The sequence below is a fragment of the Balaenoptera borealis genome (assembly GCF_965194805.1).
Source record: "Balaenoptera borealis genome assembly, chromosome: 6".
NCBI lineage: Eukaryota > Metazoa > Chordata > Mammalia > Artiodactyla > Balaenopteridae > Balaenoptera > Balaenoptera borealis.
Genome location: NC_138863.1, coordinates 69,955,274 through 69,983,112, shown reverse-complemented (window position 1 = coordinate 69,983,112; position 27,839 = coordinate 69,955,274). Strand labels below are relative to the sequence as shown.

Genomic DNA, 27,839 nt, shown 5'->3' with positions numbered 1-27,839 from the left:
CACACATGGGCCCTCAGGACTGAGAGACTGATTTCCATATATGCCTGATTTCCAGGAAACTGGTAATTTGGAAATTTTCTTAAATGATAGGGCGTTGGTCAGGGGTTGCCTCGTATCAACCTCGGGAAGTTTTGCTTCTGGTTTCCAGAGGCGTGAACAAGAAATGACCCAAGTTGGGTTGGTTTCTCAAAATATGCTGACTTGAGCTTTGCTTGTAGGACGGGACTGCTTTTGTCTGCCCAGGGAGTAGTCAAAGCTGGTCTCTGTTTGTTTTGATTTTAATGGACTCTCACGGAACTCTCCCCTCTTCCATTCCCTCCCTATAAACACAGCCTTCCCCAAACCCTCAATGGATGGGCCTATAGCTTGCTACAGTTTGTGAGTCCAGAATTTCAATTCCTCTGCTATTCCTGAAGAAACTCATTTTTTGACAATTTTGAGCTTGCCTTGTTTTAACCTTTTATGTAGGTTGACATGCATTATAATCACTGTCTCATTTTTGGTCACATCCATCCATGGAAAAATATCCATCCCTCTCCCATTTCACACTTAGGTACCCTCAGTTCATCATGGTTTGGACAATTGTATGCATCTTTCAGGATATGAACATTATTCATTCAATTTCCCTCACAGAAGAGCCTCCATTTAAAGATGAGTTTGAAAATATATCTATCCTTAGGAGCAAGGGACCATGCTGAAGGACAACCTTCAAAAAAATCCTGGGAAGCCCTCAGAAATCTAACTACGTCATTGGTACAAAAAGAGAGTGTTTTAGGCTAATTTATTCCATGCTTCCTCGATGGCTGGTGTTCTAGAGCAATTGTGATTTATTTGGGGAACGTTTTAATAAAAACTCAAGAAACTCTTAGAGAAGCAGAAGCAGTGGAAGAAAACAGCAAAGTGGATGAGCCATTATAGAGGCCTGGATGGGACAGTGAAGGAAAAGAGGGGAAGAGACAAAAGTGACACTCATGACCCCAGAAAAATACTAATTTTTTTGGTTGCCTTAAGTGACGTTAATGCCCTTTCTCATTCTTCTCTGGAACTAGGGCCGAGTGATTTGCATTAGTTAAATAATGGAATTTCTTAAAGGGATTTCACAGCAACCATTTTGCTCGTTGCATGGATTCAAAATGCATGTTTCTGATGCATAGAGGAGTTGGGCAGATGCCCGGCACAAACAGATGGGAAGAAGCCCCGTCAGTCACAGCTTACTCGACACTGATTCTGAGGGACACTGAAGAGTCTACAGGGGAGAAACGCAGTAGCAAACGGAAAGTTGCTACCTGTGTTGATGCTTGGTCACAGTAAAGTAGAGAAAACGGGCAGCAAATTGTGGCATTTCGGCAATTCTCCCACAAACTTCAAAAGCCAAGTGAAAGAAAAGAAGGTTCACTTTCTTTGTCAAAAAAATAATCTTGCTGCTAGTGCTTGAAACCAGTTCTGAGCCATAAAATCAATCGTGATTTTATGATCTCCCAGAAGCTAGCAATCATATTGCCTTGCATCTGGGGTAAAAGCAAATAACAGGTGATACATGGGAACAGGAAATTCTTAACAGCTCCCTTCCTAGGTTTATTCCGAAAGGATGACATTTACAGGAAATGATAGTGCAATAGTTAACATGGAAATGAAACATTAACACTTATTGTGGAAGGACTAGGTTAAAGGTTAGCTAGATAATCTGAGACCAACAAGCCTCTATAAAATTTACCTCCAAATTCTGAAGACCTTCCAGGAGGGTTATCAGAGATACTGTTGACAATGTGGTTAAATCAAGAAAATGTTAATAGCAAGTGAAAAAGCATTTTTTCTAATTTTGGAGGCTGGACTGGACTTTACAACTTTTCTCTCATAAAAATGCCCTAAATCTAAGGTCAGTTCGAAATCTTAGTAATCAATTACTATTATTCTATTTTGGAAATGTTCTTATTGATACCATGTATAACAGTATGATATATTTTTTTTCTCATATAATCCTTCTTTACCGCTAACCCTGAAGTTATATAAAATTTCAAAATTGTGGGAACGTCAAAAATGCCAAACCTACCCTAAATGAGCAGATTTGATCCTATAACTACTGAAATTTTAAGGGTCTCACATATGAACCACTTGCAGAGAAGCCTGAAGAAAGCAGGTCTCAGTTTTACTTAAGCTTTGACCTCACAAGCATATCCTTTGGGGCTTTCTCTTATGTATAGTCAAAATTTGTGCAGTTGTAGGGCCTCTCTTTTTTTCCGGCTTTGCTTTGCTTGAGTCTGTTTCTTGACCCTGACTAGTATTTACTGTGGTTTCCAAATATGTACTTATGATTTTTTTTGGTATATAAAAAATTTAGCCAGATTGCATTTCATAAGAGATCCCAAGGAAAAATTTCATTCTTTGAGGGGAGGTAATTTGAGGACTACCATAGAGGAATTACAATCCCAATTCCTCAAGTCAGACATTCAGCGTCTGATTCCTAAAACACTTCTCAGGAAGATATGTGATTGAATTATTTCTAGAATTATCACTATAAGTCTATTCTTTTAGCTTTTGTTTTCTAAAAGCATAGGGTTTCAAGGCTTCCCTTTCCCTTTTGCAGAATAATGGTTTCAAGCAAAGCCAAGGCCAGTCCCCACTGGCATCTCCACTGCTGTATATGTGCTTTGCCATACAGTTGCCTGTGTTCACTAAGGTGAATACAAAAAGTTCCATCTAATAGCCATGTTCCCTTGAGTGCATGTGGTTTATTCACTCTTCAAAAACTGTAAGTGCACTGAATGTTGAGATTGTAAATTGCACAATTTTATACAGAGTATTGTAATAGCATATACTAATATTTCATCTGTTCTTGAATGGCTGAGTCAATGAGTGAACATATGCCTGATCTATAGTAGGAAGACATTCTTCAGGTTCCATCCTAAAAATGGCTCAGAGAAGGTAAACGTAGCCAATTACCGCCTCTGGTCCATCTTCTTTTCAATTCTAAATGCCAAAGGCATTTATATTATTGTGAAAATCAATAGAATTTGTGGCTTCGTGTCCTATGTGTTAGACACCAGAAATAACAATTTTTGTTAAGGTCTATACGTGGGTTTCATGTTTAAATTTTCATTTCATCCAAGGAAAAACATTAAGAAGCTATCAGTTATCTGTTCTGTTTCTTGAGGTATTCCTCTTAAATTTGAATGCTGCATTTTTCGTGGTAAATAAATGCACAAAAATATAATGATGTATGATGTTAATGATGATTGTTTTTTAACCAGTGCCAAAGCAAACCACTTTTTAGCTCTACCAACTTTGGAAAGTTGAATTACAAACCATAATTTACATCTCTGTCTTTTGATGTTGTCCCAGGATTACATGTCCTTGGTGCTTATTGCATGGTTTAAATACAAATAAATGTGACCCGACCCACAATGCCAAAAACAATACCGTAAAGAATTAAGTCTATAATGCTGACAATTGTGTTAATATTCTTAAGGCGTACCACAGTCTTTACATAAACGATTGAATCTCAGAGTTTTTCTTTGAACTATCTTTTCTATGACTCTCCATCAGGCCGAAGACTCCCTCAAAAAAGTTAAAATAGTGGAAAGGCCAAAAATCTGGATCAGTAAGAAAGATGGAGCCTCCTAGAAGTTAGGTGTGAATGATGCCTACAGATTGTATAGTGTTATTTAATAATTTATTTATCAATTTTTCTGATTTTACTCAAATAGACTTTGTTTTTAACTGAATGTTTTAGGTGTAAGTGTGTGTCTATTACTGTTCACAGAATGGAAGAAAAATTTGAAAGCATATGGGTTATGATTACTTTTCTATTTAAAAAAAATAATTACTTGTGAGTCTAAATTCTGCTTTGATTAGAGACAAAAAAATACAGAAAAGTGTTGTCTGGGCCTGGCTCCTTGTTGTTAAATATAATCTGTGTTGTGTGTGCTGCATTGAACTCAATAACTGCTAATGATATTAAGATGATAAAAGAAACATACTAATTAATTTTCTAAATTGCTCTTTGCTGTGAAACAGTGTTTGACCTTTGGACATCACTCATGCACATATATCCATGACTAAGAGTACAGTCAGCCTGTGTTAGCTTTTACATTTACAAACTACTATTCTCCAACTTCACCTACTCACATCATAATAACAGAAACCCAACAACTATACAGAAATATCCAGAAGAATCCTGCACAGTGTTTCCAAATTAGGAACAATTTTGGTGACTCTTTTTGTTTCAGGAAGAGATGATTGAGCCATAAATTGTGGTTGAGAATGTAGTTGGGAAGAAGAACTCACATTATAAATCTCTTTCCCCTAAATGTTTTTGTAAATTTCTATTATGTAAAAGAAATTTTTTGTCGAATGAAAATAGGAAAACACATTCTTGCTAAAATAGCTAGTTTAATTACAAAAGAATGCTAATATCTATAAGTATATAGCGCTGATGAAATCTTGAGCCATTTCTAAATTTATGAAGTAGAATCCACAAGGCTTGAGCAAATTCAGATGTCTGGCTTCCTACAGACCATCCCTAGAATTATACAAATTTTTCTGCTAATTGTGAGCCATGGTAATGAAAGTCTGTTAGAATGACTGAAACATGGAAAGAGAGTGTTCATCATCTTTCACCATAAATCATTTTTCTTCTCTCTTCCATGAATAATTTTTTCTTATATTGGGTAAAAATATCACTTTAAGGTTAATGATAGCTTTAGATGAAGTCAGGAAAATAGACAAAAAAATTTAAGACACTAAGGTTGGAGAAACCCGAGAATGACTGCATGACTTTTGCTGACATCAGTTTCTGTTTGAATGAGAAGGCGCTCACCTGACAGCTGTGATCTGGTCCTCAACTTCATAAACACCCAGCTTTCGATACACTGCATACAGAAGTTTGTCACCTTGGAAAGCTGTTCCTCGACCATCCACCAAGGCAATGACTATCCCTTCCTTACTTGCAAGATACGATATCCAACTAATAGCAAATACAGACCTTACACTCTGACTGCAGGGACCACCATACCTAAAGAAAAAAGAAAAAGATAGAATCTCTGATTCCTTTGTGAAACTCAACTTGCCATCATGGCCAAGAATTGCCTTTAGTATTTCCCAGTACATTTGTATGATAAAATTTCAATAACAGTGGCATTAGAACTGGCTCAAAATCAAGAGAGGACCAGGCTTTTCCCAGAGGTTTGCTACAAGGAAGTTGTTTTGGGACACAGCCTCTCCTATTCCCCAAAACGGATACATCTAGGGTTGGCATTTCAAGGAATATGTGTGGGTTTTTCGTCATTTCTGCCACCTGCCACTTGCTAAAAGCAGGCATAAGATATACTAAAAAAAATGCATGGTGTTTTAAGCAAATTGTGTGTAGGTCAGCACTGATTTTGGGTGTGATTCCACAAAATGTATTCCATTCCCTTATTTCATTTCTAACTCAATTACATAAGATGTTAAGATGATTTACAATATTTTTTGGCTGCAATTTCTCTATCTCAAAGGTATTCTGACACATTAGGCAATTTGCCATACAAAGGAAATTCAAAACAGTAAATGCAAGCAAGTCCATCTAAAAATCTCAAAACTTTCTCAGGCTCTTTTAAATAGCCATATTTTATTTACTCTGATTAGTTGGGGAATATATAAAAACAGCATCAATAGGAACTGTTACAGAGGAGAATGGTTCATTCTATCTCACAAATGTGTATTTAATCCAACATATTTTCAGTAAATAGTTTTTAAACCAAAGAAAATATTACATACACTTGAATTAACAAGGGATACTTCTTTGATCTGTCAAACTGAGGAGGAAGAATCATCTTGTACCATAAAGCTTGAAAAACAAAAACAGAGAAAAATCTTCATTCCACTATACTCATAGCATTATTTATTTTCTTTAATAACAATATATAACATAAAATCAATTTATAACTAGTAAATTGTTAAGAACAAAGACTATGTTTTACTTGATTTTTATTACATATTTTTGTCCAATTTACAAATTGCTAGAAATGTTGAACTATTATTTTTCTAGAAACACACATTTTAAAATTAAAATTAGATAAACTCTTTTAAAAAGTATCAGTGTTGAAATGGAGCTATAGAAAAGTATAAGATCAACCTATACACAAACATATGGAAGATATTTCATAAAAATTTAATGTGACAGTAAGATTTTTAAAATTAAGATCCTGTAATATTGTAGAGTTTGGATTATAATATATACCCTACAATTTTGTTTTAAAAAAGCAAGATAAGTGTTCAGCTTCATATCTATTCATGAGAAATCTTTAAAAGATCTTACTAATATCATCCACTTCAAGTTTCTTAATTTCCTCTTTAGGCAGCTGGATAGTTTTCAAAGCATTTTCCAATTCCTTATTTTCTTCCAGGATTTTAAGTTCTGAAAAAAACATAAAATGTTCATTTTTAATTAATAGAAATTCTATTGGAAAATTCTTTCTTAAAAAGTCTTTGGCTTTACTATGGATGAAACTGAAACTGTATAAGGATTGCTTAAGGAGTTTCGTATTGACAAGGATATTTTTAATCCAGCCTTTAAAGCAGGGATGAGCTTATGAAGGACATCAGTCATTGTCTCTTAAACGGACCCTGATGGCATCAAAATACATTTTGAGCAGAATCACAGAAGTAACAATGTTTATTCAGCCACATTTTCCTGTTTTTAACTTTTTTTTTATAACATGAAGCCATGACCTGAGTAGGTGACATTTAAAAAAAATTATTTTTACTGAAAAAGTGGTAGAAGCAAAATCTATATTGCTGAAACCTCAAATTTAAAATAATTAAGTATGTATTATAGTTACAAAGTTTGTTTTAAAATCTTCAATGTGTAAGGTCAAATATTAATTCTGTGATTTTTTTATATCTATTTCTTTCTTAAACTTTTCCTGCTGTACTTGCTTAATATAGGATATTCTTCCTTTTTTTTTTCTTTTTATAATTGAATTACTGTGCATCCTATTCCTTCAAATCCTTTCTTTCAAGGTAGTTACATATCTTAAAAGAACAACAGTATATACACACTATGATTTCTGTCTTTCACCTTAAAAGATCTCCTAAAAAACTGCTGTTTATCTTTGAGCTTAGTTATGTTTCACACTTTAATTTTTGTAACTGAACAAATATATTGATCTCCTGATGCTGTAGATCAGTGATACATTTGAATGGGTTTCTAGCAGTAGGTGACTTTTTGTAAGCTTTGTTTTGACCTGGATAAATATTAGGTATCGTCTAGAGAGAAGTTAGATTTTTGTATAATAAGTGGAGTTTGTGGCTTTATTTTTTAAAAGAGGGTCTGGATGACTTCTGAGATATGTCAGTCCTGTGGTCTCCTTGTTTTTGTGCCTTTTTAAAAAAGTGGTCCTTGAAGATGGGGAGCTGGGGGGAGTACTTGTAACTACACTAAGTTTGCCAAACCACTTCCCTTGTAACTCTCAGTTTTCATATACTCATGGCATTTTGCTCCAAAGTGTTATATTTAATCTTAGAACAAGTATAGATGTTTTGGTATGAGTTGTATAAGATACATAATACATTTCATTTTAACTTTGGACAATCCATTAGGAAAGAGATACTTGTGGCAACTTAAAAGTTAAAACTAGAAAAAGGGATAGCAGGGGGGAGGGGAGAAAGATAAATTAGGAGTTTGGGATTAACATATACACACAACTGTATATAAAATAGATAAACAACAAGGACCCTACTGTATAGCACAGAGAACTATATTCCATATATTATAATAACCTATAATGGAAAAGAATCTGAAAAAGAATATGTATATATGTATAACTGAGTCACTTTGCTGTACGCTGAAACTAACGCAACATTGTAAATTAACTATAATTCAATTTAAAAAGTTAAAACAAAAAAGAAAATAAAATGAATACTCAATTATAACTACAGAGGAGCCAGCTCTTCCTTCTCCTTGTGTGGGTTCTGAGTGTGGAACTGTCAAGGATAAAGGGAATCTATGTGGAGTAAGCCCAAAGAATGGCTGCAATATTTATTTATGTAGACCATGTTTATCATTCTGTAGACAGATACTGGAAGTCAGAGACAACGCTCAGGTGTTGCCTCATTGGGTTGACCTTGATTCCTTTTCTATTCTGTTCCTAGCTACTGAAATTTTCTGATTCATGACTTACTGAAATGACAAGTTGAATGGAAAATCTTATTAAAGCTTCTACAGTCCAGGGTTGCATTTTTATGGATAGTAAATGTGCAATTTTCCCACCCCTTGGAGGCAAAATGGAACTTCACAGGGCTGTGAGGAGAGGGAGGGGTGGCAATTGGACTTCTCTATGTGGCTCTGCATTAGCAATGTATAATGTGGCAAGGAGTGCTACAGCCCAGACTGTACCTTTTATCTTCTTTCACTCATCATTGTATACTCAGCACTCAGCATGCTCAGTACCAAGTGCATGATATGTAGTATGTGCTCTCCAAATGTTTGAAGACTCTTCATTACAATGAAATCAAGTGGTAAGAATGATGGATCATATATGAGATTTTTGTTTAAATCATATTAACTATGACATATTGTTCATTGATTAAATTATGTGAAGAATCTGCAGAAAATCTGATAAATAAGGTTATTCAATCAGTTAGGTAATTTTAATGAAGATCTGCTCTGCCCGAAGCAACTAAGCCTCAGCTGGGCCCTCCATGTCAAGTGCCAACTCTTCTGGGTTTTTATAGCATCTGGTTCAAGTACTATCTGTTATTTTCCAATGACTTTACCCCACTTTGCAGAGAAAATGAAGCCATTGCACTGTTTTCTACAAACTTTCATATAATTACATCGGTAATTTCCTCATTCCCTCTCATCACAATGCTGGAGATTAATCTCCTCACCTGTCTCTGGACTCCACTTTGCCCACCTTCTCAGCGACCTCCCTCCTTTATGCCTTCAACCCCTCTTGGTCTCCAAGTTTCTTCCATCAGCATTCAACCATGCTCAAATGTTTATCAGCTTTCAAAAACTAACTTAAACCTCTATCAATCTCTTCCAGTCATTATCCCACCTCTTTGCTCATCAGTCAGACCTACTGAAAATAGTCGCTTTTTATTTATTTACCTCCTATGTAGACCTAAATTTGCTTCAGTCTGGCCTCTACCTCCACTGCTCCAAGGAAACTGCTCTGACCAAGCTAATGCTCATCCTTATTTTGCTAAGCTCTTGATTTAGAGCAGGTCTTGCTTCACTCTCTGAAGCACTTGACACAGATAAGCACTCTCTTTTTCTTGAGGTCCTCTCTTCCCCTGCCTTTCGTGACTCCATACTCTCAAGGTTGTCCTCCTTCCTGTTCCCCCTGGGTCTCCTTTACAGGTTCATTTTTCACTTTCCATTTCTCGTGTTGGTTTTCTGCACAGTTTTACTCTAGGCTCACTTTCCACTACCCTTGCCCACCCTCATTTTCCCCACTCTGCTGCATCATCCATTTCCATGGACTTAGTAACCTTAGTAACCATTCATTCCATAAATGAATCACTTCTTAAATGAATGACTTCATGATCATCATCTTCAGTTCAAACCAATCCTCCAACATCCAGATCCAAAACTATGTCACTCCAGGACAGCTCTTCTTAGTTATATGCCATCAGTACCTCAAACTCAACATTGAAAACCAAATTCATCATCTCTCCAAAATGTTCTCTCCACTGTGAATCCCATCTTTCAGTAAAAAGCATCAATACCAACCCACTTGAGCAAGCTAGACATCCAAACAGCATCAATCCCTCCTTTATATTTATGAGTCTTAGAGTCGATGGAGCTATCATTAGGAAACATTTCCTAAGCCCCCTACCCCAGATGAGGTGCCCTGCTTATATGTTTTTATGCTATCTCTATTTCCCCTATCTTAATACCTTACCCCACTGTGTTGTAACTGCCCATTCACACGTTTGCATTTCCCACTGATCTATAATCTCCTTGAGGATAGGGACCATTTCTAACCCAGTATCTGTTCATTTTAAGGATCTAGTATCTAGTACAGTGTCTGTTTTAATGTAATAGTGCTTAATAAATATCTATTGAATGAAAATTTGGGGCACCAAATGCAATGGAAAATGGCTGAGAAAACTAGAACTAAATAGAAGAGATAACATCTGCTCTAAAAAGCAACTCTAAAACTTATTTGGGGATTTATTAAAAACACAGATTCCCTAGCCCAATATAAGACCTACTGAACTGGAATTGCTGGGGGCGGCCTGAGAATCTTTATTTATAATAAACCTCTCTGGAGAATTTCATCATGAGGCAAGTTTGCAGAACTGTGCTGTAAAAGAATTTGCATTATGTTTTGAGAGTTAGAAAACGTATAAATGCATATGACATATATGAGACTGACATGAACACTGTCCCTATTTTGTAAGTATTGGGTGAAGTAACAAGGCTTTGTAAGCAGTACAGAAATTTGTATCTGGCAGGAATATGAGAAGGATAGTAAGAAAGTAGAAACTCATTTAAAAAAAGGAAGCTGACCTTTATTTTGCAGTCATGATAAAATGCGAATTATACATTTATGGTGACTTCCATTAAAACCAAAACTTACAAATTCCTAACTATTCTTGCTTTAAAATTTCTCTCACTGCAGGTTGAAATGAGAAATACAATCTATTATTCTTAAAAGTATTTCATTATTAGACACAAGGTAAAAAAACTCCCAAACTTCAAACTGAAACTAAATTCACAGTGTCATTATTACAATGCCTGTCCTGTCCTGAGCTCCTGAATCTACTCTGTTTTTCCTCATTGCCTTATTTTCACCTATACTTAGGCCATTGAGCTGGCAGCCAAACTAATTCCAAAGCAGAGGGCTGAAGTCCCTCGACTCCATCACCTTCAACCCTATAATGTTTAATAGTAAATCAAAAGATAACAGAGAACCGCAGGAAGAGTCTCAGGGCAGTTATACACTTTGATATCTCCGCTGAGAGCAAAAACGGTCATCTTTGAGCTGTGAACTATTTTGAACCAATATCACAAATGCGGGATGGAGGAGTTCTGTCTTGATAGAAATTGAAAATGGAAAGAGCCTCCAAATTTCAGGGTTCTCATACATGGCAACAGTGTGATGTAGCTGTTAAAACAAAAAAGCTAGCGTGATAGTCACCCTCTGCTTCGAATTGGAGTTATATCTGGAACTCTTCTCCAGTTTGGGATGTTACCAAAAAACCAGGTCTTCTTATTTGGGAGGGAGATTGTACTAAAAATCTTAAGTTTCCTTCCAATTCTAAGCTTCTGTGTTTTTGATAAGGGTGATTGGGGAAGACAGGATTAATCCCTCTTATATATTTGCATTATGCCAGGTTCTTACTGCAAATAATTATTAAATTTCATATGATCAGGTTTGACTCAAAGAATAGGCTGATCTATATAATCATAAGCTATACAATAAAAGAATCCATCACTGTTCCCCTTGTTGGTGTGGGGAAACTGTCTTGCTTCCTCTAGTGTCATAAGAGTGCAAAATTTCTTAAGACAAGACAACAGCGTGGGAGAGAAAGTACCTTGATCAGTGTGGCCGTCATGAAGGGTGGAAATTGGGAGGCCTGGGCCTATGCATAGGATGAAAACAAAAACATGGGTTAGTTTTCAAATAACATTTAGTTTTCAACAAGAACTTCTGGTAATATTTGTGATTACTGTCAAGCTCAATTACCTCTTTTAATTCTGCAACTATTTTTTTTCTCCCATAGAGAAGTAAACATCACCTTTTAAGTTACATTGAAAGAACACATGAGACCAGAGCCCAATCAAAGGACAGACATAAGAGAAGAGTTGCCTGTGCACTTTTCCAAGAGTGATCCTAAATAATTAAGATCTAATTACACAAATGGGTCCCAGAAGCTGCAGTGATAAATGGCCCTCTGGGAAGATATGCTGTATGGGCCAGTTTTAGCTGTGTTTTTATTATCAAATAACCTTCTCCAGTACCTAGAATGTATTTTCAATATGGCTTCTTGGTTTGATGTTCAGTTTATTTTGGTAAGTAGAACCCAGCATCTTTTTTTCTTTCATTTAATTACTATATGCAGAAATACATTTATATACAAAATATTTCCTGTTCAAATATGCTGTGACGGGTCATATTCCCCACGAAACAGACCCAGAAGGAGTTTTGTGCACCAAAAGTTTATCTGGGGTGCGGTGTTGACCTCAGCCAACCCCACTGGGAGCTCTGGAGATGTATGGCCTGCAGATCTGTCTTGAATGGGGCCAACTGAGCTGGCTTTTAGACCCCAAAATGACCTGGGATGAGAGCAATCTCTGGGGTGGGAGTGGGGGGCCCAGCTGTGAGGTGTCTGCCATCAGCCCTCTCAGCAGCTGGAGAAATGAGTGATTCAGACCTGAAGATGGGACGTCTGGGTGGCAAACCACTGTCCACCATATATTCCAACATGGAATTCAGGTTCTCTGTGCAGAAATTGGCCCTTTTAACAAAACCTACAAATATTAAACACAATCACTTACTGGAACTATAGAATAAATAATACCTGGAAATACATTTTTGAAGGGTAAATTTGCTCAGGCAGCCAAGGAGTTAAAAGCAACAAACATGGAGGTTGGGAGATGTTCATTTGCACTCCTGATGCTTCCTCCTCTGTGGCGGGAGTGCCATTAGAGCATCCTTGGTCCCAAGCAAGGAGAGGGGGAATGACCTATGTGGTAAATCCTGAGAAAACCAGAGTATAAGTAGCTCCTTCTTCTACCTTGTTCCTGGCATCTTTCAGCCTGCAGAGAACAGGACTGTTTTGATCTGTTCCAGTGCTGTAAGTGTGACAGTGGCCAGCCCCATGGGCGAAGCCAGTGGCTATCTAGTTGTACCCATGTTTGTGTGAGTAATTGTAATTCTGGGGCGCAGTATTAGGAAGCTTCACACCTTAGCCCCATTTTCCAATTAACCTTTACAGGTAATAAAGCTAATATTGATTTCCTGCCTGACTCCTCAGTCTAACCTGAGAGCGAGGAGAAGCGATATTGTTTATTAGGCTCCCTCAAAAACCAGCAGTTCTTTACGGTGTGGAGTCTCATAATTTTACAGAATTTAATTTCAGAGGTTTTCATTTTGGTTAGCTTTTCTTCAACGTTATTAAAAGGGACAAATACACATTAAAAGGGACAAATACACATTATATTTTTTGTTAGAATGTAAGGCAATGAGACATGAATCTGAATTTCTAGACTTTAGTCAATCAACATTGACCTTATGCAATTTTCATGGGTGTGCAGTTCCAATAGAGACAACTGGCATATATATCTCTTTTGCCCAAACTATGAGGCAAACTAATGACTAACTGCCCTTGACACAAGTGGTCTGAGGGTGTGATCCAAGTGGCATAAGCATCCTTTGCATTGCTTTTGTTCCATCAGCATCATCAGTATGATTTTACCTATTTCAAAATCCTATTATCTGGGATTTACTCACCATCCCTTTTGGAGAGTTTGAAGTTACATAATGAAGCTTTACTCTTAGTCCTAAAGGGAAAGATTTCAAGGTTTTTCCTATGATGGTGCAGTGACTCATTTTACTGGAGCTTCAAAAACACCAGACGATGTGATGCTTCCCACACAGTATATTTTTTGCTAAATGGGAAATTACCATACTGCCGAGGAAGAGTGAGTGTGGAAAAGTCAGGCGATTCAAGTTCTAGAAAGGAGTCTTTCACCAACTTTTGATGAGAGCTTAGTCTTTGATTCCTTACTCTTCAGGGGGCACTTAGGCTCAAGTAGATCTCAGGAAAACAAAGTGATATAAAAAGTGGTATAGTGCTTTCAAAAAGCATTAAAGCACTGTACAAATGCAGAATGCATATAAATATAAATGCATGTTTCTATGTGTAGGGTCACTGATGTCTTTATCAGTAAATATATCAGCATAAAAATGATGTTTTGGGTACACTTTGCAAAAGGCAGCAATGTTTTGATCTTCCCTAGAACCTATGTTCATTCTGCAAACCTTCAATGTCTATAATGCACTAATCATTCTTTTTGGACTTATGAATATAAAGATGAAGGGAAAGCAGATTCTACCTTCAGAGAGAAAATAGACAACCAGATGACTCAGGACAGTTAGTTCAATGATACTATGTGCCTGGCATGTAAGCTTTCAATATATGCTGCATAAACACATAGCTTGGGATGAAAAATGTTGCATATAACTTGAGAAGGACATTTAATGTATACCTTGAAATGCCATAACCACAATCAGCACATATGGTCATGAACGACAATCTTTTGACTTTTCAGAGATGCCACTGACCAAACCTTTTGTGAAAATGTTGTATTAAACTGACATCTTGTACCATCTTGAAGGGAGCATTTGGATTAAAATGCTTACTCATTTCCACGGCTGGGGCTGAGGTTTTGGGCCCAGGTGATTGGACTGAGGAAGTGGCATGTCAGGGTGGTCTTCCATCTGGGAAGTAAAGGAGACCTCAGGGTCCTCTACAACTGAGCAGGGATCTCAATCAGTCAAAGATTCTATTTATTCTCTGAGCTGCCCACCGGAATATGTGGAGTTGATGCCAGAAACAGGAGAGTGGCATATGTTTTGTAATAACCCCCCTTGTTTTCCGTCCCCCCTCAACTCCCATGGAAACTCAGGGATTAATGGGAGTAGGGGGGCGGTGTCGGGACAGAGAATGGAGGGGTAGATATTTTACAGATCAGTTTTCCTAATCCCCATGATGACTACCAAGGTCCTAATGTATCTCATTGATCTACTGATTGCCTAACCCAACTTTACTACGTGTCCAAGATATAGATGAAAGGTTACACATAAAATGAAATTATCTGGATAGAAATTGTTTGCTAAATGGACATATAGCCTAAACATCCAGGAAATGTCTAGTATATTTTATTACTTGTTTATTTTATACTTGAATGAATTACTTATCATGTTTCCCAAATTTAGAAAGAAGATACTAGGTGACAAAAGCTCATTTTCCATCCGCATTGAAGCTATAGTTCAAAGAATTGCTGGCCTCCAAGGCAAAGAGCTCAGGTTTCTTTCCCTGGCTATAGGAGACTGACATTTCTGCAGGTAAATGGGGCTGAAGTCCAGCAACCATTTTTATCAGAGGACATTTCTTTTTATGATATTGTTTTGGCAATACAACATCATGGTGCTGTGGCACTTGGTGGGTAAGAGGTTGGGATTTACAGCCAAGGGACTCTTGCTCCCATCTGGCTCTCATGCTTACCAGCAGTGTGGACCTTTAACAAAAGGTCTGTTTCCTCAACTACAAAAAATGGAGATAATAATTCCTTCCTATCCTCCTTACATTTTTCCCCATAAGCATTAGATAAGATAACCTAGATAAGTTCCTCACATATAACAGGTGCTCAGTAACCTGTAGCTAAGGTTTGATCAGATAGTGATGACGAGGACAAAGAAAGTGGCAGAGGAGGGTAGAGAATGCGTTAGGTCCATTACCTACCGTAGCAGACGAGGACATAGTACTTGGCATAGTCGCTGAAACTTGCTGTGTAATATTGGCACCTTTTTCTCCTTAGATGGCAAGTAATGCACTTCTTGCTTGGAGGATAGCTTCCAATGCTAATTCTAGAGGAAAATGAAAATAAAACTAAGCTGAAATTTTGAGATTGTATTTATCAAAATGTACTACTCCATGTAAAATGACTAATTTACATATTGACATCAAACTCACTCTATTTTTCTGTTGCCAATATCGTTTAAAGTAAAGGGGGAATCACAGGATTTTGATCTGTCTGATTTTCAGTCCATCGTTGCCTGAATAGGCACAGACTTTGAGAGAGAAGCCCTCTGTGGTTTTCCTGTGGTGGGAGAAATATCTAACACCTCGAATGGGAGCCAAGTAGTCACTTCTCCTAACCATCACTTTCTTACACTTTACAAAGTGGTTGAGAATGCATAGTTCTTCCACGTCCAGTCTTTCTTCCTGTGTTCCCACGGCAAAAGATACAATGAAGATCTGACAGTATCACCAAAAAAAGGGGTCCCCTGTCCTTATATATCTAGAAGGGGAAATTAGTAATTAGCCAATTGCAAATAAGAAACATGATTCTATGTAGCTCCTGTGGCTTTCATTTTATTTGGCAGGAAATTTGGGCTCATGGAAGCTCTTCCTGGAAATGTTCCCTCCACACATTCCTACACAAGCCAACCTGTACTTACCAAGTTTGGGCCCACTCTCTGGGTGACTGGCTTTAACAAACTGCCTCCCAGACTTTACCCCAAACACTCAGAGTCTCATCTGGGGATGACCAGGTGGAATTATGCCAGGATGGAGGCACAGTTGGGGTCCTGCTGTGGTAGTAAGGTTACCTGTGGCCACTGCAGTGTTCCTTCCGCTGCTGCCCCTGACCTTGCCTTGGGCATGTTAGAGGGTGGCCAGAGCCATTGCTATCATCAGAGAGGGAGTCTTCTCAACAGATGAGAAGCCATGATCCAGGAGGGAACAGAGGAATGCAGCAGAGGGAAAAATTTCTTATTTTCTCAGCTACAGTTAGTAGTATTCATGTTCATATTTTGGTGTGATCTTGGAAAACATTAGGTAGGCAGTTAACAGTAAGGGATCAAGGTCAGCATGCCCAGGTATAAATCCTGGCTCCAACAATATCACCAACGTCATAGAATTGTTGTGGGGATTAAATGAAATTACATATGTAAAGCAGATAATAATGTGCCTATCGCAGACCACCAGCCCATGGTAGCTATTGTTTTTGTTTCCACAACCAGAAGGGACTTTAAAGGGCACCATTCCAGTCACCAAGGGGGCCAGTGGACTAACTTTAATACTAATTTAGGAACAGAGGTGAATTCTTTCCAATCATAATAGGCTTATGACAAAGCGAGTCACATTAAAAGAAAGCACACATTATGGGAAAAAATACAATGCCTGGTACACAGTAGGAAAATGAATTTCCTCAATTACCTCTAAATTTAGTTGAAATGTTTAGTACCATGTTTATATCAGCATTAAAATTTCTTGATTTTTCTTTTTGAAAACAAACATTTTGAGTCAGCTAATATGTTGGGGAGGTGTATATTTTTATACTGATGTGGTGTACAACAGTCTGAATATTTTATTTTAGTTCACAAATTAATTTTATTACATTTCAGCTTTTAAAAATATTCTATACATTCTGAGGACTCTGACAGATTTTTATTTAAATTTCAATATATAAAAATACTAGAATAAATTGATATAAATTACCTATAGATATTTCGTCTTCCAGGGTAGCCTTCAAATTCATTGCTAGAATAAAACCTGAAAATATATTCAGAAGTTATTAAATAAGTATTGATGACTAAATGGTGATAGAATTGTTAATACTAGTACTAATATAGTAAACAATATAGTCCAATGTTCATTTATGAAACAATTAATTGGCACTTATGTACACAAATCCCTGCTGTTCATACCTCTGAATTTTGTGTTCTTACTCTGACTTTATAAATTATAATTCATATATAAATATATTTATAGCTACATAAAATATACTTATAAATATGTTTATAAATTATAAATTATAGGAGAAATATTAAATTATGTTGAGTACTCTTTTTTCTTGTATGTATATTATACTATGATGCATTAGTTATGAGTCACACAAAATAAACTAGGATGTTTGATTAATATCAGCCCTTTCATTTCCATAATTAACAGTTTACTGATTTTTTATGTTATACTATTTAATCTTGTCTACGATTCCGAAAATCTTTAAAACTTAGTTTACAGAAGCACTGACAGTAGATAACTTTTCTATAAATCAGGAAACTCGTCCACCCAGGGATACCACACAAAGGGCCATGTGAATTTACCCAGAAGCAGAACAAGTCACAAGAGAACACACTTGTTACTTAAGTATCTGGGTCCCAGTTTTAAACTGTTTTACTATAGCCACAAGGTGGGAAATCCAATTTAGTGGCATGATTTTCACTCCTCTGTGAGTTCATCTGAATATCACAAAGCAACTGACTTTTAATTTTTAATTTTTATTTTTAGGACGAGCTCTATTACTAGAGTGTTAAAAGTTTGGAATAACCCTAGGTTTGGTTACTAATTTTTAATTCTCAGAACTTTTTATTAACCCAGGTACTTGTATATCCTCACTGAAATAAAAACCTTGTAATTCCCAGTAAAAGGAAAAAACAACAGAATACACCCCACTCCTAGTATTAATTTTACCTTTTAAACCAGCATCCTTCTAAATGTCTTTACTGACTTCACAGGACTCCAAACAACACTTATACTTGCCTTTCCCACATCACCTCAAACTACCTGTGAATAAACTATTCAGTAGCTTTTCCAAACAGCCTCCTGCAGTTTTCTTGTCATGTCAAAGTTTCCACAGTTGTCTTTATCTCTAACACTTAGAACAGAGTCTACTTTCCCTTTTTCCTTTTCCTTTTCCCTCACAGCCACTGACCCACCAGGGCTGTTCAGCCTCTCTCTTCACTGTCTGTCTACTCTTCCTTTCATTCATTTGACAGTAGTGTGCCAGGCACTATATGCCAAGTTCCAAAGATGTAAAAAAAGGAGGCATAGTTTTCCCTTGGAGTCCACGTTTCATGGCCACTTTTCTAGTTCAGTCCTCTGTCACCTCAGGCCTAGATTATGACCATACCTGGGTCTTCCTGCTTTCAGTTTTCCCCTACCTCCTAAACATATTATTTCTGAACTGTCCCATTTGTTTTTATCTTGTCGCTCCTCTTACACGGGTGGTTTTAATGGCTCCCCCATGTAAAGTCCAAACTCCTTTGCCGACAGTTCAAAGAATTCCATGGATTAGCAATAGGTTTCTAAAGAGTTTTTATCCAGTGAGGCTGGCCTAATGATCCTCCTCTTTTGCTCTTAGAATTCCAGCTAATGGCACGCAGGTTACAAGAGAGTACCCTGGATTTAGACTTTATTAAAAATAAGGGAAAGGAACTGCACATTCTTGATTAGAGATGTTTGATCATAAATGCTGATTTTAAGAAGATTTATTTAGACAGTACGCAGGATGGACTGAAAAGGAAAGACCTGGAAGGAAGAAGCCCCATGTTGAGGTTAATGATAAGAACCTTAGATTTAATGTGTTTTAGGTTTAAATCCTAGTTCTGCCACTATGTAGCCTTGGCCAAGTTAATTAAATTTCCAAGTATCAGTTTTCTCATCTGTAAAACTGGGATCATCATTTCTACTTTACAGTACATTGTACACAACAATCGCTCAATAAATAATAGCTGTTATAGATAACAATCTTAAACTTATATAACAGTGAATCACTACAAGAACATTTCTATATCAAGGGGCTGTCATCATGGACTTCTGAATTTGCTTATTGCTTCAAGTGCTGGGGGGAAATCTATCTTTAGAACCAGTTACTATTTTAAAATTTTTATACCTTTAATGTAATTATATACCAAGTACCAGAAGAGAAATAACCACCTACTAAATCTTCTTTCCAAAAGGAATTCATGTTCACTAGTTATTAAAGAATGTGCAATCTTAATGAAGCCACAGCTGTCTGAACTAAACTATAGAATAAGTAACAAAAATGCTCTTAACTGAAAGAAGTGGTGCCGTATCCTTTGTATGTCCATCAGTGCCAATTAAAACCTGAATGGTGCATCAAGCTTCATGCAATACTTACAGTGAATCCTGTGTTACTCTGAATATATTTATGGCCTCCCACTTGCCACTTGTAATTTGAATAGCATTTTCCTATAAAAAGACAAACATTATGTTGTGTGAAGCTGAGCGTTATTTGAGCAACCTCAAGTGAATGATCTTTGAGGAGATAAATCTTGGAAGGAACATACCACAGTGTCTTTGATATAGTGAATATGTTTGTAGCCATTCTTGTCGCTAAATATTTTGTAGTATGAAATGGCATCATAGCTGAAAGCTGGTGTTGAAACAAAGAACTGAAAGAAATGAACAGAGGTTATGTTCAGAAGACAAACCAAACTATAGATTCTTTAAAGCCATGTGTGGTTATAATTATCGGGACCAGAATGCCTTGCCTCCTCTCCTTCCGTCACTCACACCTGAAATTCCATTCTTTCAGATGGACAGCTTTTCTGGTGCTTCTAACAAGCACTTACATATTCCAACTACTACTTAATTGCTACTACATACCCGTGGGCTTATATTGTTTAGTTTGATTGAATTTCTATGTTCTGAGATTATGTGATTTGAAATAGAGTTAAACGAATCACTAATGAATGTTGATGTTTAACCAAGTCAATCTTCAAAATGTGGCTTTTGACCAAAGTGACCCTTCTGAAGCTCTTTTAACTCTTGATTTGTCTGATGTCAAGCACCTAATGCTAATGCTACAATAAAGACATTTTAAAGATTAAAATATCATGACCTGCTAGCCACAGTTTTTAATGGCAAGAAGAGACTTCTGGACTTGAGAGAAAAATGTAACGCACGACAAGCCAACAGGAGGATTACTCCTTGAACTCAGGGAGCAGAGCAGACCTCATTGCTCATCTCTGACCTCTTCCCAGGGCCCATGCTCTCCGCCTGCTGGGAATTTTGGATGACCTAAGGAGTCCCTGCCACAGGTCTAGTGTGACCTGAACAGAGCAAGCCACACCTCAGCATCCTGAAAGGTACAGATAACTAAAGTCCTGCAAATGTCCTCACACCAAATTTTAGCTAGTAATTTCTCCCTTAAAAAAAGAGACTCATTTTACATCTGTTGGTTTCCTTTTTTTCCCGGTCATTGGGTTGGGGAAGGATGGTAATGTGATGAAAGTGTCCCATGAGGAAAGAGCTATTTCACATCACGCAGAGCAGAGCAGAGCAGAGCAGAGCAGAGTAGATATTCCTACAAGTTATCCCAAACCAGCTCTCTTAGCTGGAGTGCTTCCACATGACAGCAAACCAAGACTTTCAGATTCTTTAAAACTGCCCAAGCAACAACAACCAAAAGACTACTGGTATCTTTTAGCTACAAACACCTATTTTGCTGATACCATCTTGCTGGGACCCACTTTTGAGCAAAAAGAAAGCAAAGGAAGTAGCTGTAGGCCTCTTTAATGATGGTCCTACTTGTGATTTGATACTTGATGCTTTTTGATAAAAGTCATGATTAGAATTTCATGATAGTAAAATGCAACTTATTTGATGTGGTGTCGGTGGGGTCTAAATAGTGTCCCCCTAAATTCTTTTCAACCCAACCTCAGAGGATAACTGTTGTGGACTGAATGTTTGTATGCCCCCAAAATTCATGTGTTGAAACCCAACCCCCCAGTAGGATAGTATTTGGTATTAGGAGGTGCGGCCTTTGGGAGGTAATTAGGATTAGATGAAGTCATAAGGTAGAACCCTCATGAATGGGATTAGTACCCTTACAAGAATCACCAGAGAGAGTGCTGCCTCCGCTCTGCTCTCTGCCATTGAGGCTACAACAAGAACTTGACGGTTTGCAACCCAGAAGAGAGCTGTCACCAGAACCTGACCCTGCTGGCGTACTCATCTCAGACTTCCAGCCTCCAGAAATGTGAGAAATAATTTTCTGTTGTTTATAAGCCACTCAGTCTACGGTACGTTGTTATAGCAGCTCAAATGGACAAAGACAATGACCCTATTTGAAAATAGGGTCTTCGCAGATGTAATCAAGGTAAGAACTGAGATGCAATCATAGTGGATTAGAGTGGGCCTTATATCCAATGACTGGTGTCCTCATAAGAAGAGATGTGGACTCAGAGAGACCCAGGGAAGAAAGTCATATGAAGACGGAAGCAGGGATTGGAGCTGGTGGAGCTCTAGCCAAGGAAGTCCAAGGATTGCCAGGGGCCACCAGAAGCTGAAAGAGGTGAGGAAGGATTCTTCCCTGGACACTTCAAAGTATGGCCCTTCTAACCCCTTGACTTTGGACTTCTAGCCTCCAGAATGATGAATTTTTGTTGTTTTAAGCCAAATTTGTGTTAATTTGTTACAGCAACTCTACGGAACTAATATAGTGTCCTAAGTCTTATCTATTTGGCATAGAATTGATGTTTTTAACAAAATGTAAAATGGAATAATGAGAAACTGCTGTCTCCTTACGTGATTCCTTTATTAGTTTCATTAATAATAAGACCAGCCCTGGTAGGATTTTGCGTATTGAGACTCAGTGAAATTGAGAGCCAAGAGGCCCTGGAATAGGAAATTCTGATTTGCGATTTTGCCGATGGAATTTCATTAGCATAGGTCTGACAAATCACTGTTTCATTTTAGAACGAGGCTTTACCCTCTTAGCCAAATGATTATTTACTAGTAACCACTTCACAGTGTCTCCCTCTCCCCCCCACAAGATGAAAGACAAAAACTGGCTCTCCATTGTCTTAACCACTACAATGGAACTGGGGTCACAAAATATTATAAGGTGCCCTAGTAAAAAAATACTCTCTGTACATCTGCAGTTAGGGAACTCTAAAAAAAAGATTTACTTCTAGATTAAAACTGAAAACTTCATTTTCATTGAAAATAAAAAATAAGAGGGCAGAGTATTATGTTTTAAGATATTAGAATTGGGCAAACAGGAAGAATATTTTTGCTAGGCAAAGACTGTTATCTTCTCCCCTTTTATTGCAGACATCCAAGACAGCTGCTTTAGATGAGCAGGTAACTTGGGTGAGGTAAAGAGAGTGTGAAATATTTCCGCCTTCACCTTGCCAGAGTGAGGTCCGTAATGCATCCTGAGTTAAGTCCCTCTCGAGGCAGGTCACGCCTGGGCCCTAGATAAGCGCATGTCACTAGGTGGGCCTCAGTTTTAACAAGGCCTCTTCACAGGTCCCTTTATCATGCTTAGATGTGCTGATAAATTCTTCACCTCTACGTGCAAAGCCACTTAAAACATTTTTCTTGGAAGGTAAGGTTATTTACCACCAGTTAATTTCTTGCCACAGTTGGTAAATAACCTGAGGAACTACTTATCTAAGGCTGGTGCCTAAACTGAGTCCACATGCAGTCAAAAGCACGGACTTTCAAGCATCAAGTAGAACATCCATTTTTCCGAGCCAAAGGATTTTGCCAACCGCCTAAAGGAAGTGTGGCGTGTTGCTTAATTACTTTAAAATAATTTAAATGTGGTTTTGCAATCTAAGCATTATGTTTTCAGTGTTTGTTCTTCACATTTTAGTAATTAAATATTAGATTCTTTGATTAAATCTTCCTTTTTGTCTGTTCTCCACAGGGTTAAAAAATATATACATATTCAAAGTGAATTTGTTGTTGTTATTTTTCTAATCAAATACCGAAGAAGAAGTTAGGGTACTTCCCCCAAATTAAGACACAATATCTCATGCAGGAGGAAAGGAAAGTGACAAGTAAAGTTCTCAAGAAACTATTTGCTAGTTCTGTGCCTGAAACTAACATGTTAACTACTTTTAGCAAGTCATTTAATCTCACATTTCTAATTCATAGGTGATCTCCAAAGGTCTTTTTCAGTTTAAATCTCTCTGATAAATACTAAAGGAACAACTCCTCTAAAATTGCTCTTTAAATTTATATTAATATGACTAGACTGTACACTTTATCCAAAACCCTCATAAATATTATTCGAACAAATGTCTGAAAGACAAACATTTCTAGGTTATTTCTGGGCAATTTTATTAAACCACTGGTTTCATTATAGGTCAAAGGAAGCTATGCAGCATATTACCACACATGAGTTATGACTAAATAAAGTCATGAGTTCAAAAGATGTGTCAGAACTTATAAAATCTAATGACTGACCTCTTGAAAGCAGTTGCCTTGGGGAAGTGTGAACTTACTCTTGAAAGCTACCATTTCAAAAAAAATTTGACAATTCCTCTTCTGATATTCAGAAAGTTTACTGACTATTGGATACATTTGAAGAGACTGAGATTAGTACACAAGAAAAATAATTTTCCCAATAGAATTCTAAAGCTATAGGTATTAAAATGATCTAGTGCAAAATCATATGTTACAGATACATATTTCACTTATTCACTAGATTTATTTTGGCATGACTTTTGATTTAATGTAGAGACATCATCTTCCCTCAAAGGACACATATGTGCTTCCACTGAGGGTATTTAAAACAATATTCTAAAGCTTTAGAAGGCAATTAATTAATTAATTCATCCATTCATCCAGCTATTGTTTGCTAAGATTGTAAGGCTGGTGCTATACAAACTATAAAAATTGATAAGATACAATTGTTTTCCTCGAGATGCTTATACATAGGAGATTTCAAAAGATGCATTGTAAAATATTTCAGTGTGCTTTGAATGGTGGCACTATTTTCAGAATAAATGTGTATGGATTCTTAGATCATGTCTTTGATAAGGTTGTTGGTATCATTGTTTATCTATTTGTAAAGTCACATCATTCATGTTACTTTATGGAAACTCTAGTTATACTATCTTCATGGAGAACACAGCTAAAGGACATATTCAAGTATTCTTTCTTCCCTCATTCTTTACAGGAAATCTCTATAATGGCAGTAAACTCGTAAATTAATTTTTTCCCTTTCTTCAAGTTTTCAAATGCTGATCTAGGAATTATCTTTCTGGAAGGTGAGCTTCTGATTGACCAAGAATCCAAACAAATTAGAAAATCCTGTTCTTTCACTGACTACTTCTCATTTTTCCTGTGTTATTTAGTACAGCGTCGAAGAGTGAATTAAAATAGGATTTTCAGGACTTCCCTGGTGGTCCAGTGGTTAAGACTCTGTGCTCTCAGTGCAGGGGGCCCAGGTTGCATGCTGCAACTAAGAGCCCGCATACTGCAGTGAAAAAGATCCTGTGTGCCACAACTAAGTCCCAGTGCAGTCAAATAAATAAATAAATATTAAAAATAAAATAAAATAGGATCTTCCTTTTTTTCTGAATTACACACTTATCCTTGTTACCTTGTTATTTTAGAATGCAATGTACATTTACTTATACAATTAATAAAGTAATAACTATTCTCTAGTTAATGAATAAAACTGAAGTATCTTTAACTGAAGACAGAAAGTAAATATATGTAAGCTAAAATTGCTGACTCCAGGAAAGTATACAGAAAATAATTTTTACTATCTGAAGATTTTTACTTCACTTCACATCCCATCTTAATTTAAAGTTTTACAAGACATCATCTTAGAATTGACTTCTGAATTCTTTATCATCCCTTGTCTTGGGTTAATGTGTTAAACTAGTTCTTAAGAATTTCTTTTTTCTATGTATGTGTCCAAATCTCAGAAGAAGTAGCCTTTTTTTCCCACCCAAATGCTAGTTGAATTCAACCACATGTGTGTGGTAAATGGAGTATCCACACAGCATTCACTTATTATCTATCCTATTTTGTATTCTTCATATAGGATATAAGATACAAGTGATATTTTCCTAAAACATGATTTATTTCTACACAACAAATCCTTATAAATCACTGAATAAAACTATGCAAAAAAGTCCAGATATATGTGATCACAAACCATAACAAAACGCACACTTTCCTATTGGATACCACTTTACTTAAAAACTAGAATGAATATGCATATATATGAAATACATCTAATCACTTTAATTTATATAAAATTTAATAAGCGGTAGGTTGTCTCTAAACCAAGGATACCCAATGTAATTATTTTCCTTGGATTCAAATGGCTAATAATTATTCAGATTATTTTAAGCAAATCAGGGATTGTGTTCTCTTTTGAAAAATGATCTTTATTGTATTTTTAAAGAGGTAATATTAATTATGGTTACCAGAGAGTTGATTGAAAAAGTTAAGTTTGGAACATGAGGTATATGATTTGTTAGATTTGTTGATTTGAATAGAATTCTAAATATATACACATTAAAAATTGTCTGGCACAAAATTGCTGAAGGGATCACTACCTTTGTGTTTTTTACCTTGATATTTTTCTATAAAAGCAAGTAGTGCCAGTTTGGATACATTTCAAATACTCCTTTGATAGCTGAGAATTTCATTAAAAGATAAGGAAAAGATAGCAATCATACTCCACCATCCCATCCAGTTCTGCTTTCTTCCATATGTTCCTGGGTCTAAAAGAAAAAAAAGATCAAATAAAGCATAGTGTTAGGAGGAGTTTTCCCTAAATATAATCTGGACATTTGAACAAGTTAAGCTGCCTGGTTGGAGTATATTATTGCTAGTCAACTAACTTCACACTTGAGTTTAAGATGACTATATTCAAAATCTAATACAACAACACCATTGCATACACAAGGATGATCTAAGGGCTGTATCTTATTTCAAACCATTCATAATTCTGGTTAAATTTTCCATAAGGCAGTGACTGGAATTATGACAATATCTATGGAGGCCTAGCACAAGCCAAACACTTGGTGTCATGTAGGTAAAAAGGCATTTCACAGTGGAGTTTAGGTTAATTTTTTTCTTTTCTCAATCTTATGAAGCAGCTAGAAATCTTAAAATTTGCACTGAATCTTATTTTGGTATATATTTTAGCATAGTACAATCAATCATTCATTGAACAGATATTTAATAAGCCTACAAAAATGAATAGACTTTTCTAGACAATTAGAGGAAAAACATTCTAGATAGAATGAAAAGCATAGAGACAAGGCCAGCTTAGAAAACCACAGGTGGCTCAGTATGGCTGAATGGAGGGTGACTGTGGGAAAGAGAAGATGAGAGAATGTAGAGGGATCAGCAAGATCGTAGAGAAAATTGTATTCCACCCTAGGAAACGTGGGTTTCTCCTGTAGGTAAATCCTTTGAAAGACTTCAGAATCACAATTTGAAAAATATAATTGGGAACATGATACAGAGAATGGATTAAGTGGGTAAGATAGAGGGAAGCACAAAGATCCATTAGAAGGCTACTGTAATGTTGGAAAAAGGATGCTGAAGACCCAAATCTAGGTAGTGGCAGTGAGGGTGGAGCAGAGAAGATGTAGCCAGAGATACATAAAAGTTCAAATACTCAGAATGAATTTGTAGGGCAAGTGGTAATTGAAAACCTCTAGTATTAGATAAAAATCACCTAGGAGAATAATAGGGAGTTGTGACAGAGACTGTAGGATAATTAGCAACCATTTCCTGTTTTTGCTAGGACTTCAGGTAGGCTACATTTTCCAGGCCGCCTTCCAGTTGGATGTGGTCATGTGATAAGTTCTAACCCGGGGTATGTGAGCAGAAGTGACTCATGCTGTTTCTACACTTAATCTATAAAACCCTCTCATACATGATCCTCCATTCTTTTTCCATCCGCCCTCTCCCGCCACCCCCCAACACCCCGCGGGATGTTGATGACCAGGTTTGAATAACCTTGAATACCCTTAGAAGCCACTAGATGAAGACAGCAGAAATGTCATCAACCTGTGTTCCTGAATGACTCTGTGAAGCAGGGCACCCCATCCCATACCCCCACTTACCTGGACTCACTATTAGATGGTTACATGAATGTGCAAAAAATTTCTATTGTATTAACCCACTGAATTTTTGGAGGGGTTTTGTTGTTATTGTTATAGCAGTTAGCCTATCTTGCAAATACATTAACTTGGAAAATAATAAGATTTCTAGAGAAGTCAGAAGAGGAAGAGCTGGAAAGGAAAAGAACAGTCAGTAAAGTAGAAAGAGAACCACAAGAGAGTACTGTCAAAAAAAGCAAGGGAATAATAAATTTTAAAAACACAGTTTGGATTTTCTCTTACAAGGATAGGCCAGTGTCTCAGAGAGAACAAGTTAAGACAAGGCTTAATAAAGTAAAACTTTTTTGATTCATTATTTCTAGCTATTAAGATAAAATTAATTTTAATTCCCTTTTCAGAGAAGAAAGAATACTATGATGTTTCTCCCCCAAACTACAAATTTCTTAATAAATCTTATTAATATAGTTATATTAAGCAATT

The 27,839-nt window shown here is 36.7% G+C and overlaps 1 protein-coding gene across 5 annotated transcripts in view; it reads right to left on the bottom strand.

Moving 5' to 3' along the window:
* The window catches only part of FAP (fibroblast activation protein alpha), a 78,799-nt gene that overhangs the window by 11,845 nt on the left and 39,115 nt on the right, over nt 1-27,839 (bottom strand). For all 5 annotated transcript variants that reach the window (XR_014245548.1, XR_014245549.1, XM_082395289.1 and 2 more), the window contains 9 exons: nt 25,962-26,006; nt 19,815-19,919; nt 19,646-19,716; nt 17,221-17,274; nt 15,460-15,584; nt 11,527-11,574; nt 6,296-6,394; nt 5,755-5,824; nt 4,817-5,011 (listed from right to left, as the gene is read on the bottom strand). Coding sequence is in view for 3 of the 5 variants with exons in the window: in XM_082395289.1 (XP_082251415.1) it covers nt 4,817-5,011; nt 5,755-5,824; nt 6,296-6,394; nt 11,527-11,574; nt 15,460-15,584; nt 17,221-17,274; nt 19,646-19,716; nt 19,815-19,919; nt 25,962-26,006 (812 nt within the window). In the remaining 2 variants the exon portion in view is untranslated. The remainder of the gene's footprint in view (nt 1-4,816; nt 5,012-5,754; nt 5,825-6,295; nt 6,395-11,526; nt 11,575-15,459; nt 15,585-17,220; nt 17,275-19,645; nt 19,717-19,814; nt 19,920-25,961; nt 26,007-27,839) is intronic.